Source organism: Chlorocebus sabaeus, chromosome 6, assembly GCF_047675955.1.
Source record: "Chlorocebus sabaeus isolate Y175 chromosome 6, mChlSab1.0.hap1, whole genome shotgun sequence".
NCBI classification, from domain to species: domain Eukaryota; kingdom Metazoa; phylum Chordata; class Mammalia; order Primates; family Cercopithecidae; genus Chlorocebus; species Chlorocebus sabaeus.
The window spans coordinates 49,736,633-49,750,800 of NC_132909.1; the positions used below are offsets into that span (position 1 = coordinate 49,736,633).

The following is a 14,168-nucleotide window of genomic DNA, read 5'->3' on the forward strand; positions in this document are numbered from 1 at the left end:
TCATTGATTGGCCAACCACTATCATGTGATTTCCCCCACCCACTGTGCTAACATGGCGGCGCCCAGGTCCTAATTCGGGAAACGTGCACCTTCACTAATTCGGTTTTCTGTGGCTACGAGACCAGGTGAGGAGGGGCTGGGCAGCGCGGGAAGGGATTCGGACTCAGGGCGGGCCTGCACGAGGGCATCGGCTCCGCAGGAACCAGTCATCCCCAAAACGAGGGGTTATCAGCTTACCGAGGCCGCAGGTCTTCCTAGTTTCTACTTCATAGATATGTTTGACACCCCCGGGCCCAGAATGCGGCTCTCTGACCCTCTCTGTGCCTTTCCCCGCCCCCTGAACCAGGCTTGGCGGACAGAGGCACCAGCGGATGTCTCATGCAAGGATCGTTCTGTGGCTAAGCCTCACTCTCCGCCCCACCCGTGTGCTCTGTAGAGCCCGGTTTTTCGAGGGGCAGTCCCCAGGGCTGCCGAATCCAGCAGCAATGGAGAACGGCACCGGGCCCTGCGGAGAAGATTGCCCACGTAAAGTCCAGGAGACGACAATCACCGAGGGGGCTGCCAAAATCGCCTTTCCTAGCGCCAACGAGGTCTTTTATAACCCGGTGCAGGAATTCAATCGGGACCTGACGTGAGCAGGGGTCAGAGGTCAGCCTGGCATCGGCTAGTGGGTCAGTGTGGATGGCGGGGGCGGGGTATGAGCTAGTCCTCTGTCTCCCACCAGATGTGCTGTGATCACCGAGTTTGCTCGCATTCAGCTTGGGGCCAAAGGAATCCAGAGTGAGTGGAGGTCCAGGCTTCTGGCGGGCGGGGGTCACACAAGTCTTATCTCCCTGCCTGGGCCCTTCTACCGCCCAAATCGAGAGGCTTCAGCCACATAGCAGGCCCTGGGTTCTGCTCCTTCAGCCTTTCCCCAGGGATTTCAGGGAAGATATTTTGGAGATTAAGGGGAGGTTTCTTAGAGGGGACTTGGTTACTCTCTGACTTGTGCCTCTGGGTGGCTGCAGTCAAGGTGCCAGGAGAGAAGGACACGCAAAAGGTGGTCGTGGACTTGTCAGAGCAAGAGGAGGAAAAGGTTGAACTGAAAGAGAATGAAAACCTGGCCTCAGGAGACCAACCTCGCACAGCGGCCGTGGGGGAAATCTGTGAGGTGGGGCCTGACCATAGCAGCTGGCAGTCCTGGAATTTAGCGGGAGACAGAGGGCTCCTGGAGGGGGAGAGCTATAGGAGGTGGGTGGTGGGGGCTCCTTGGGGCCCAGAAGAGGATGGAGATGGAGGTGTGAGGGAAGTTTTCTGCTTACTCCAACAGGAAGGCCTGCATGTGCTGGAAGGCCTGGCAGCTTCAGGCCTACGTTCCATTCGATTTGCCCTAGAGGTGCCTGGGCTCAGATCTGTGGTTGCAAACGATACCTCTGCCCGGGCTGTGGATCTCATACGCCGGAATGTCCAGCTCAATGACGTGGCACACCTGGTACAGCCCAGCCAAGCAGATGCCCGGTAGGTTCTGGGCATCACGGCCTAGCTATGGGACAAGGCTGCCTGGGATCAAAATTCTGGCTCTGTCCTATTCTCACTCTATGACCTTGAGTAAGTGACTTAGCCTCTTTGAGCCCCAGTTTCCTTGTCTGTCAACTGAGAAAACTAGTTTTACAGGGGTTGCTGTGATGAGTAAGTAATAGATAATCATTGTACGATCCATACTCTGTGCCAGAAATAAGTAGCATTCTGGTCTCTGTTTTAACTTCTTATACTCCTTTTATTCATTCAAATGAGCCATACTATATGCAGTGTCTGCTATGTGCCAGGCACCGTTTTCAGAGCTAGAAATGCATCAGGAAACAAAACAGGCAAAATTGGTGACCTTCGCAAGAGTTGGCAAACAATAGCCTATGGGGCTCACAGCCTGTTTTTTTTTTTGTTTGTTTGCTTGTTTGTTTGTTTTTTGAGATGTAGTCTCACCCTTGTTGCCCAGGCTGGAGTGCAGTGGCATGATCTCAGCTCACTGCAACTTCTGCCTCCCGGGTTCAAGCGATTCCCCTGCCTCAGCCTCCCGAGTAGCTGGGATTACAGGCACGTGCCACCACACCTGGCTAATTTTTATTTATTTATTTATTTATTTATTTTTTGAGATGGAGTCTCCTTCTGTTGCCCAGGCTGGAGTGCACTGGCGTGATCTTGGCTCACCACAACCTCTGCCTCCCAGGTTCAAGTGATTCTCCTGCCTCAGCCTCCCAAGTAGCTGGAACTATAGGCATCTGCCACCACACCAGGCAAATTTTTGTATTTATAGTAGAGATGGGGTTTCACCGTGTTGGCCAGGATGGTCTTGATCTCCTGACCTCATGATCTGCCCGCCTTGGCCTCCCAAAGTGCTGGGATTACAGCCATGAGTCACTGCACCCGGCTACACCTGGCTAATTTTTATATTTTTAGTAGAGATGGGGTTTCACCATGTTGGCCAGGCTGGTCTCGAACTCCTGACCTCAAGTAATCTGCCCGCCTCGGCCTTCCAAAGTGCTGGTATTACAGACGTGAGCCACTGCGCCTGGCCTAGCCTGGTTTATTAATGGCCCACGAGCCAAGAATGTTTTTTACATTTTTAAAGCTTAAAAGGCCGGGCACGGTGGCTCAAGCCTGTAGTCCCAGCACTTTGGGAGGCCGAGACGGGCGGATCATGAGGTCAGGAGATCGAGACCATCCTGGCTAACACGGTGAAACCCTGTCTCTACTAAAAAATACAAAAAAATTAGCCGGGCGTGGTGGCGGGCACCTGTAGTCCCAGCTACTCGGGAGGCTGAGGCAGGAGAATCACTTGAACCCAGGAGAGGGAGGTTGCAGTGAGCCAAGATCACTTCACTGCACTCCAGCCTGGGCAACAGAGGGAGACCCCATCTCAGAAAAGAAAAAAAAATAGGCCGGGCGCAGTGGCTCACACCTGTAATCCCAGCACTTTGGGAAGTTGAGGTGGGCGGATCACGAGGCCAGACGATCCTGGCTAACACGGTGAAACCCCGTATCCACTAAACATACAAAAAATTAGCCGGGCGTGGTAGCAGGCACCTGTAGTCCCAGCTGTTCCGGAGGCGGAGGCAGGAGAATGGCATGAACCTGGGAGGCGGAGCTTGCAGTGAGCCGAGATTGCGCCACTGCACTCCAGCCTGGGCAACAGAGCGAGAAAAAAAAAAAAAAGCTTCAAAAAGAAGAATATGCAGTAGGTACCATATATGACTCACAAAGCCTAAAATACCATCTGACCTTTTCCAGAGAAAAAAGTTTTTACTTTTCTGACCCTACTAGAATCCAAATAGTAATCACAGACAATGAAAATTAATTAGCTGGGCATGGTGACTCATGCCTGTAATCGAGCATTTTGAGAGGCCAAGGCAGGAGGATCGCCTGAGGTCAGGATTTCAAGATCAGCCTAGGCAACACAGTGAAACCCCTGTCTCTACAAAAATTTTAAAATGAGGTCAGACGCAGTGGCTCACCCCTGTAATCCCAGCAATTTGGAAGGCCGAGGCGGGTGGATCACTTGAGGTCGGGAGTTCCAGACCAGCCTGGCCAACATGGTAAAACCCCGTTTCTACTAAACATATAAAAATTAGCCAGGCATGGTGGCACGTGCCCGTAATCCCAGCTACTTGGGAGGCTGAGGTAGGAGAATCACTTGAACCCAGGAGGTGGAAGTTGAAGTGAGCTAAGATCCCGCCACTGCGCTCCAGCCTGGGTGACAGAGGGAGACTCTGTCTCCAAAGAAAGAAAAAAAAAAATGTGTTAATACGTCTATAAACTGCTTGAAATGGTGTCAGGCAGATACGTCTTATATCAGTATTATTGTTGTTTCAGATGTGTGGACTGAGGTCCACATGGTGCTTTTCTTAAGTAGGAAAATTGTGCAGTTTAATAAATGACCAAGGCCAGGTGCAGTGGCTTACACTTGTAATCTCAGCACTTCGGGAGGCTGAGGCGGATGGATCACATGAGGTCAGGAGTTTGAGACCAACCTGGCCAACATGTTGAAACCCCGTCTCTACTAAAAATAGAAAAATTAGCCGGGCATGGTGGCACATGCTTGTAGTCCCAGCTACTCGGGAGGCTGAGATATAAGAATTGCTTGAACTGGGGAAGCGGAGGTTGGAGGGAGCCGAGATCACGACACTGCACTCCAGCTGGCCGACAGAGCAAGACTCCGACTCAAAAATATATACAATAAAATAAATAAATAAATAAGCCAGGATGTGAACTTGGGAATCTGCCCCCAGAGTTCAGACCCAAACCACCGCACTGTAGGAGTTAATATGTGTAGGGGACAGAGAAGGTACCTGGTGCGGGAGGCTGAGGACTTGGCCCTCTTTGCACCCAGGATGCTGATGTACCAGCACCAGAGGGTGTCGGAGAGGTTCGACGTCATTGATCTGGACCCCTATGGCAGCCCAGCTCCCTTCCTGGATGCAGCTGTGCAGGCTGTGAGTGAAGGAGGTGAGGCTGGGATGGCACTGGGGTAGGAGCAGGGCCTGGGGTGTTGGAGGGTTCTCACTGCCCAGCCCCTCTCTGCAGGGTTGCTGTGTGTGACCTGCACGGACATGGCGGTGTTGGCAGGGAACAGCGGGGAGACATGCTACAGCAAGTACGGGGCCATGGCCCTCAAGAGCCGGGCCTGCCACGAGATGGTGAGGGGCCCTCTGCCAGCCAGCCAGGGAGACCGGGGGACAGGTGGTTGTCTGAGTCCCTTCCCAATACACTTTCCCCCTCCTCAGACCTGCTCAGCTTCCTCCACGCAGATGGCCAGATGCATCCCAGGCTATTAACGACAGGCGTGTCTTCAACCCACGTAGTTCCTAAGAGCATGGGCTGATAATCGTGGTCATTTGGGGACAGTGGCTTTGGCCAGGATAAGAGTGCATGGCCACATTGTTTTAGTTTTCTGTATTAAAACAACTTTTCAAAATAAATATTTTTTTAAAGGTGGTTTTTCCAGGACTGAGTTTAAATCCTAGCTTTGATGGTGGCTCTGGGCAAGTGACTTCACCTTTCTGGTCCTCAGTTTTTTCGCATCTGTAAAATGGGCACAATAATATTCTGAAGGCCAGGCTCAGTGGCTCATGCCTGTAATCCCAGCAGTTTGGGAGGCCGAGGCAGGTGGATCACTTGAGGTCAGGAGTTTGAGATCAGCCTGACCAACATGGTAAAACCCTGTCTCTACTAAAAATACAAAAAGTAGCCCGGTGTGGTGGCAGGCACCTGTAATCCCAGCTACTCAGGAGGCTGAGGCAGGAGAATCACTTGAACCCAGGAGAGGGAGGTTGCAGTGAGCCAAGATCACTCCACTGCACTCCAGCCTGGGCAACAGAGGGAGACCCCATCTCAGAAAAGAAAAAAAAAAATAGGCCAGGCGCAGTAGCTCACACCTATAATCCCAGCACTTTGGGAAGTTGAGGTGGGCGGATCACGAGGCCAGGTGATCCAGACGATCCTGGCTAACACGGTGAAACCCCGTATCCGCCAAACATACAAAAAATTAGCCGGGCGTGGTAGCGGGCACCTGTAGTCCCAGCTGTTCCGGAGGCGGAGGCCAGAGAATGGCGTGAACCCGGGAGGCGGAGCTTGCAGTGAGCCGAGATCAGGCCACTGCACTCCAGCCTGGGCGACAGAGCGAGACTCTGTCTCAAAAAAAAAAAAAAAAAAAAAAGGGCCACGAGCGGTGGCTCACACTTGTAATCCCAGCACTTTGGGAGGCTGAGGCGGGCGGATCACGAGGTCAGGATATGGAGACCATCCTGGCTAACACGGTGAAACCCAGTCTCTGCTAAAAATACAAAAAATTAGGCGGGCGTGGTGGCGGGCGCCTGTAAGTCCCAGCTACTCCGGAGGCTGGGGCAGGCTGGGGCAGGAGAATGGCGTGAACCCGGGAGGCGGAGCTTGCAGTGAGCCGAAACTGCCACTGCTGCACTCCAACCTGGGCGACAGAGCGAGACTACGTCTCAAAAAAAAAAAAAAAAAAAAAAGGAAAGAAAAAGAAAAAAGAAATAGGCCAGGCGCGGTGGCTCACGCCTGTAATCCCAGCACTCTGGGAGGCCGAGGAGGGCGGATCACCTAAGGTCAGCTGTTCAAGACCAGCCTGGCCAATATGGTGAAATACCGTCTCTACTAAAAATACAAAAAAACAAAAAAAGTAGCTGGGCGTAGTGGCAGGCCCCTGTAATCCCAGCTACTTGGGAGGCTGAGGTAGGAGAATCGCTTGGACCTGGGAGGCGGAGGTTGCAGTGAGCGGAGGAGTTCGCATCATTGCACTCCATCCTGGGCAACAAGAGCAAAACTCCGTCCGTCTCTAAAAAGGAAAAAAAAAAAAAAAAGATCTGACCCTGCTGAGTGTCTGATCAGGATTCAAGAAGACTGAGTGTCCATGTGCAGCAGCTCATGCCTGTAATCCTAGCACTTTGGGAGGCCAAGGCAGGAGGATCACTTAAGGTTAGGAGCCTGGGCAACATAGTGAGGACCCCATCTCTACAAAAAAAAACCCTAAAAATTACCTAGGTGTGGTGATGGATGCCTGTGGTCCCAGCTACTCTGGAGACTGAGGCAGGAGGATCACTTGAGCCTAGGAGTTCAAAGTTATCGTGAGCCTCGATAGTGCCACTGCACTCCAGCCTGGTCCACAGAGGGCTCTTATCCTTGTTCCTAAAGGGTCCTGTCATCAAGTCAGCCTGGGAAATGCTGTCTCCTTTCCCCTATCAGAGTCTCACACTAGCAGAAAGGCCCTGGCTGTTTTCTTTTTTCTTTTTTGAGATGGAGTTTCACTCTTGTTGCCCAGGCTGGAGTGCGGTGGTGAGATCTCAGCTCACTGCAACCTTCGCCTCCCAGGTTCAAGTGATTCTCCTGCTTCTCAGCCTCCCAAGTAGCAGGCGCCCGCCACCACACCCGGCTAATTTTTTGTATTTTTAGTAGAGATGGGGGTTTCGTCATGTTGGCCAGGCTGGTCTCAAACTCCTGCCTCAGCCTCCCAAAGTGCTGGGATTACAGACGTGAGCCACCGTGCCCGGCCCAGGCCCTGGCAGTTCTACAGCACCCAGTATCCCTGCTTCATGCCCACAGAGCCCTTGGGGGCTGGAACGTGGGTCCTCAGTAATGCTACAGGGCACACCAATGATGCTAATCAGAATAGGCTGGGTCTGTGCTTTCCTCACTCATTTAGTGTCCCTGGCAGTGCCACAGAGAGGGACTGTTGTGATTTTGCAGATGAGGAAACTGAGGCACAGAGAGGGGATACTTACCTGTTGCGGGTCCCACAGCCAGGACTCTTGGGGGTGGGCTTGGAGACCAGCGAGCTGGCCCTGAGCCTGTATTTGTGAGTACCATATAGGGCTCCTGGTGGGGTGGGTGGATAGTGGAAGGGAGGCTGACACCCACCCCCCGCCCCCAGGCCCTGAGAATCGTCCTGCACAGCCTGGACCTCCGCGCCAACTGCTACCAGCGCTTCGTGGTGCCGCTGCTCAGCATCAGCGCTGACTTCTACGTGCGTGTTTTTGTCCGTGTCTTCACCGGCCAGGCCAAGGTCAAGGCCTCAGCCAGGTCAGCCCCGGGGCCAGGGGCGGGGGGGTGGCGGATTGAGAGAGGAGACGGGAACTTGCCCTGGGGGATCTGGGCAGAGCCAGTCTAAGGGAGGATTGGGGTGTGGTGGTCACGCTGGCAACTCATGGCCACTGATACCCCCCACAGCAAGCAGGCGCTGGTGTTCCAGTGTGTGGGCTGCGGGGCCTACCACCTTCAGCGCCTCGGCAAAGCATCAGGAGTCCCCGGCAGCCGGTGAGCAGGGAGGAAGGAGGAGAAGGGGCGTCCCAGGGTTTTCCTCCCTCCCTACCAACCACCCCTCTCTGTTTAGGGTCAAGTTCTCTGCAGCCTGTGGTCCCCCCGTGACACCGGAGTGTGAGCACTGTGGGCAGCGACACCAGGTAGGGCGAGGCCAGGGGAGGCAGAGGAGCGAGAGGGTCTCGGAGGTCATGGTCCCTGCTTACCTGTCCCCGGTGCTCCCCCAGCTTGGTGGCCCCGTGTGGGCAGAGCCCATCCATGACCTGGATTTTGTGGGCCGTGTCCTGGAGGCTGTGAGCGCTAACCCCGGCCGCTTCCACACCTCGGAGCGGATGCGAGGGGTTCTGAGCGTCATCACTGAGGTGAGGGCTGGGCTGTGATGGGGGAGGGGGCTCCACCTATGCCCACCCATCTCCACTCATGCCCATCCTGTCCCTCATCTCAGGAGCTCCCGGATGTGCCTCTGTACTACACCCTGGACCAGCTGAGCAGCACCATTCACTGCAACACACCCAGCCTCCTGCAGTTGCGGTAAGAGCCCCTGGGGCTGGGAGGAGCCTGTCCCTGACCACAGGGTGGCCTGGGGCAAGTCCAGGGATTCTCATGCATAGAACTTGTGAGGGGGTGGGGAGAACCCTGTGCAGTGTCTCTTGCCTCTAATCCCAGTACCTTGGGAGGCTGAGGCAGGAAGATCACTTGAAGCCAGGTGTTCAAGACCAACCTGGGCAACATAATAAGACCCTATCTCTAAAAAATAAATTAAATAAATAAATATATACACACACACACGCGCACACATATACATACATATGCATATATACACATATATATGTATATATATACATACACACACACGCACACACACATATATATATATATTAGTCTGGCATGGTGGTACATGCCTGTAGTCCTAACTACTCAGGAGGCTGAGGCAGGAGGATCATTTGGGCTAGGAGTTTGATGCTAAAGTGAGCTGTGATCATGGCACTCCAGCCTGGGTGAGAACCTGTCTCTTAAAAAAACAAAATTAGGCTAGGCTTATTGGCTCAGGCCTATAATCCCAGCACTTTGGGAGGCTGAGGCGGGCGAATCACTTGAGGCCAGGAGTTTGAGACCAGCCTGGCCAATATGGCGAGATCCCGTCTCTACTAAAAATACAAAAATATTAGCCGGATGTTGTGACCCACCTCTGTAATCTCAGCTACTCAGGAGACTGAGGCAGGAGAATCGCTTGAACCTGAGAGGCAGAGGCTGCAGTGAGCCAAGATTGCGCCATTGCACTCCAGCCTGAGCGACAGAGTGAGACTCCACCTCCAAAAAAAAAAAAAAAAGTAAAGAAAAAGAAGGCCAGACGTGGTGGCTCACGCCTGTAATCCCAACACTTTGGGAGGCCGAGGCAGGCGGATCACAAGGTCAAGAGATCAAGACCATCCTGGCCAACATGGTGAAACCTTGTCTATACTAAAAACACAAAAATTAGCTGGGCGTGGGGGCACGTGCCTATAGTCCCAGCTACTCGGGAGGCTGAGGCAGGAGAATCGCTTAAACCCAGGAGGCGGAGGCTGCAGTGAGCCAAGATTGCGCCATCGCACTCCAGCCTGAGCAACAGAGCAAGACTCCATCTCAAAAAAGAAAAAGAAAGAAAAGAAATGAACTCTGTAGCCATGAGCCCTTGCCGAAGGTAGTCTGACCCACACTGGTCAGCTCAGGCTTTGGGGTCAAGGGGTCCGGCCTCTCCCTCATGATCCCTGCTGTCCCCCAGGTCGGCCCTCCTCCACGCTGACTTCCGGGTCTCGCTGTCCCACGCCTGTAAGAACGCTGTGAAGACAGATGCCCCTGCCTCCGCCCTCTGGGACATCATGCGTTGCTGGGTGAGGGCAGGGCTGACCTCATGCAGGTGGGAGGGCAGGTGGTGGTCACCTGGAGGTCCCTTGGGCCTAGTACTCCCTAACCTCTGACCTCTGCCCCCAGGAGAAGGAATGTCCGGTGAAACGGGAACGACTATCAGAGACCAGCCCAGCGTTCCGCATTCTCAGTGTGGAACCCAGGTAGGGGCAAGCACATGCGGGAGGGGCCAGGGCTGCCCATAGGCATGGGAAGCACACGTGTGTGCAGACAACACACATGCTGCCCCATCTGTGTTGACTCGTGCCCATTCTTCAAGTGAGATTCAAAATCTGCTGACTGGGGCTGGGTAGGTGGCTCACGCCTGTAATCCCATGACTTTGGGAGGCTGAGGCACCTGAGGTCAGGAGTTCAAGACCAGCCTGGCCAACATGGTGAAACCCCATTTCTACTAAAAATACAAAAATTAGCTAGGCGTGGTGTGGTGGTGGGTGCCTGTAATCCCAGCTACTCGGGAGGCTGAGACAGGAGAATCACTTGAACCTGGGAGGCAGAGGTTGCAGCGAGTCTAGATCACGCCATTGCACTCCAGCTTGAGCGACAGAGCGAGACTCCCATCTCAAAAAGAATCAAAAAATAGCCGGGCACAGTGGCTTGCGCCTGTAGTCCCAGCACTTTGGGAGGCTGAGGCAGGCGGATCACAAGGTCAGGAGATCGAGACCATCCTGGCTAACATGGTGAAACCCCATCTCTACTAAAAATACACACACAAAAAAAGAAATTAGCTGGGTGTGGTGGCGGGCACCTGTAGTCCCAGCTACTCGGGTGGCTGAGGCAGGAGAATGGTGTGAACCCAGGGAGCGGAGCTTGCAGTGAGCCAAGATCGCACCACTGCACTCCAGCCTGGGCGACAAAGCAAGACTCCGTCTCAAAAAAAAAAAAAAAAAATTAAATAAATAAATAAAAATAAAAATAACAAAATCTGCTGACTGGGCTGGGAGTAGTGGCTCACACCTGTAATCCCAGCACTTTGGGAGGCCAAGACAGGCAGATCACCTGAGGTCAGGAATTCAAGACCAGCCTGGCCAACATGGCAAAACCCTGTCTCTACTAAAAATACAAAAAAAAAAAAAAAAAAATTAGGCATGGTGGCACATGCCTGTAGTCCCAGCTACTCGGGAGGCTGAGGCAGGTGAATCGCTTGAACCTGAGGCAGAGTTTGTAGTGAGCCGAGATTGCACCACTGCATTGCAGTCTGGGCGACAGAATGAGACTCCGTCTCAAAAAAAAAAAAAAAGGGGGGGAAAAGAAAATTAGCATCATCAGCATACCAGGGGTAGCTTTTTGCCCATTTTGTTCACTGTCTATTCCCAGCACTGAGAACAATGCAGGCACACAGTCGTTAAATAAAAATGTTTTATTAGGGCCAGGCGTGGTGGCTCATTCCTATAATCCCAGTGCTTTGGGGGCCAAGGCGGGAAGATCGCTTGAGCCCAGGAATTTGAAATCAGCCTGGGCAACACAGTAAGACTCCATCTCTACAAAAAAACAAAAAATTAGCTGGGCATGGTGGTACCTGCCTGCCGTCCCAGCTTCTCAGGAGCTTGAGGAGGAGGCAGGACGATTGCTTGAGCCCAGGAGTTCCAGACTGCAGCTTTGATGGCGATCACACCACTGCACTACAGCCTGGGCAGCAGAGTGAGACCGTATATCTTTATTTCATTATTATTTTTTAGACGGAGGCTCACTCTCTTGCCCAGGCTGGAGTGCAGTGATAATGATTTCAGCTCACTGCAACCTCCACCTCCCAGGTTCAAGTGATTCTCCTGCCTCAGCGTCCCAAGTCGCTGGTATCACAGGCACCCGGCACCACGCCCAGCTAATTTTTGTATTTTTGGTGGAGACGGGGTTTCACCGTGTTGGCCAGGCTGGTTTCCAACTCCTGACCTCAGGTGATCCACCCGCCTTGGCCTCCCAAAGTGCTGGGATTACAGGCATGAGCCACTGTGCCTGGCGGAGACCCTATCTCTTTTAAAAAACCGAAAAATGTTTATTAGATGAATGAGAGAATCCTGACATGAGCAGACACCTCGTGCTGTGTGGTGGAGGCGGACAGGCCCTGTGGGGAGTTGGGACACACTCGTGTGGCCGCTGCCCCCAGCCCCGACGCCCCACCCCTGCTTCCCTAGGCTGCAGGCCAACTTCACCATCCGGGAAGATGCCAACCCCAGCTCCCGCCAGCTAGGACTCAAGCGCTTCCAGGCCAACCCGGAGGCCAACTGGGGTCCCCGGCCTCGTGCCCGGCCAGGGTGAGTGGTGGTAGAGTGGGGGTGGGGCTCAGCCAGGGAAAGCAGAGGTAAAAGGGCAGATGAGGTCCCACCTACTCCTCCCCTCGCACAGGGGCAAGGCGGCCGACGAAGCTATGGAGGAGAGACGCAGGCTGCTTCAGAACAAGCGGAAGGAGCCGCCGGAAGATGCGGCCCAGCGGGCTGCCCGGCTCAAGACATTTCCTTGCAAGAGGTTTAAGGAGGTGAGGTCCCTCCTCCCTTTCTCCCACTACAGGACATGTGAGTCTCCCCTTTGGGCAACAGGGAGAGAACTGGGGGAGCTGGAGCCAGGCAAGTGCTTGGGAGTGGGCTGCCCATTCCAGGAAAGGAACCCATCAGGGGCTGCTGAGCTCGGGGCAGGGGTTCACACCCACCATCTTCCCACCAGGGCACCTGTCAACGCGGGGACCAGTGCTGCTACTCCCACAGCCCCCCGACACCCAGGGTTTCTGCTGATGCTGCCCCTGACTGTCCAGAGACCTCCAACCAGAGCCCCCGTGGACCTGGGGATGCCGCTAGGCCAGGCATAGACTGAACCAATAAAGAGATGTCACGTCACCTTCTCCCGATTGCCTGTGATTTGTGTATTGGTCCATACAGCTGCATGACTGGGATCTGTTCCTGTCTTCCTCTGGGGGTCGTTCGCCCCTGCCTGAGTGGAGTGTTGAGCCTGTATGGGAGGTAGGAGCTGACCATCTGCACAGTGGTCGGCCCCTCTGCAGCGAGGGTCACTGAGCCACCCCAGAGTCGGAGCCTGCGGTTCCCGAAGTGGCCACGGTGCGGCAGCTGTGCGCTGGCTCCCGCGGGGGGTTCTGTCCCTCTCCCCCTCCCACCTTCAACGCGCTCCAGGCCGCCGGCTTGCGCATACGGGGGCGCTCCTGCCCGGTAACCCCCACGTGTCCTCGCGCTGCTGCCTCCTCGCCGCCTGGTTTCTTTGGCCCAGCTCTCCAGGGGCCGCAGTGGCGGAAGCTGGACCGGAACCAGGCGCCCTGTGCATCCGCTCCAGACCAGGTGCTTCCTGCCCTGAGGCCCGAGGGGGCGTGCACACAAAGAGGGACCTCGCAGGCTGCTGCCCAGACACCCAGTGAGGGGGAGCTGTACCCCTCCCTGCCCTCCAGAGCGGGCTTTAGTAAGGTTAAGGAAGAGTTCTGGGGCAGGATCCCCTCTCTGGCTCCTGCGCCCTTCATCCCCATATGTAATGAGGCTAATCTTAGGACCCTCATTGTAGGGATATCAGAGTTAGTTTCAGTGCTTAAACTTTTTTTTTTTTTTTTTTTTTGAGGCAAGGTCTAGATGTATGGATGGCCCAGGCTGGAGTGCAGTGGTGCAATATTGGCTCACTGCAACCTCGACCTCCCAGGCTCAGGCCATGCTCCCACCTCAGCCTCCAGAGTAGCAGGGACTACAGGCACACACCACCACAACCAGCTAATTTTTGTATTTGTTGTAGAGATGGGGTTTCGCCATGTTTTCCAGGCTGGTCTCAAACTCATGAGCCGAAGCAATCCGCCAGTCTCAGCCTCCCAAAGTGCTGGGATGACAGGCATGAGCCACCACGCCTGGCCTTTACTGCAGAAAACTTTAGTTCCTGCTTCTTTGGAGGAAAGCAATGGAGGTGCTGATCATGAGGTCCTGTGCTCCGCCCCATTCCTGGGGGGGTGGTAGTAGTCCTGGTGCTGGGTGCCTGCCTGGGGGCTCTTGCAGTTGCCCAGACACACACATGGGCCAAAGCATGAGTATCACAAGTGGGCGGCAGTCCTGTAGCTGCTGCGGCCTGGCTGTGCCCAGAGCCTCTCCCTGTGGGAGGCTCCAGTGGGGTCTTGAGGTTTACCACCAAGCCAGGATACCTGCCCCCCATGAAGGGGTCGGGTGCTGTGGGGTGAGGGCCACAGACCACCAAGTTGGAGTTATGTGATGCTGTAGCCAAGAGGCCTAGAACTGTGGGGACCTGTTGGGCATCTACTGGAAGGTCACACCAGCCTCGGCACCCTAGGAAATCCAACTTCCCACCCCATCCCCAACAGCCATGGCACTTCCTCTCACCCTCCTGGGCTTGGAAATGTGTGGATACTGTGCTGAGGGCTTGGGACACCTGCCCAGGCTGGACACCCAAGGCCAGACTGTTAGAACTGTTTCCCTTTGGGTGCCCCACTCCCGGGTAGGGGTGGTGGAGAGGCGGGAAGGGCCTCT

General features: G+C 54.5%; 1 protein-coding gene across 5 annotated transcripts; it reads left to right on the forward strand.

The window, feature by feature from the left end:
* Window positions 1-2: 2 nt before the first annotated feature.
* On the forward strand, window positions 3-12,541 carry TRMT1 (tRNA methyltransferase 1). Of its 5 annotated transcripts, none has more exons than XM_037992061.2 (17): window positions 3-125; window positions 347-631; window positions 725-780; window positions 1,008-1,150; window positions 1,310-1,497; window positions 4,364-4,479; window positions 4,558-4,670; window positions 7,421-7,569; window positions 7,717-7,803; window positions 7,880-7,949; window positions 8,034-8,168; window positions 8,252-8,337; window positions 9,569-9,677; window positions 9,778-9,854; window positions 11,841-11,960; window positions 12,052-12,181; window positions 12,367-12,541. In XM_037992061.2, exons 2-17 carry the CDS (start codon window positions 372-374, stop codon window positions 12,511-12,513), a joined length of 1,986 nt encoding a protein of 661 aa, XP_037847989.2. In that variant the 5' UTR covers window positions 3-125; window positions 347-371; the 3' UTR covers window positions 12,514-12,541. The 5 variants fall into 5 exon arrangements, with proteins under 5 accessions (XP_037847989.2, XP_037847991.2, XP_037847990.2 ...); XM_037992062.2 differs by having other exon boundaries at window positions 17-125; window positions 437-631; XM_037992063.2 differs by lacking the exon at window positions 347-631 and having other exon boundaries at window positions 16-125.
* The last annotated feature ends 1,627 nt before the right edge of the window (window positions 12,542-14,168 follow it).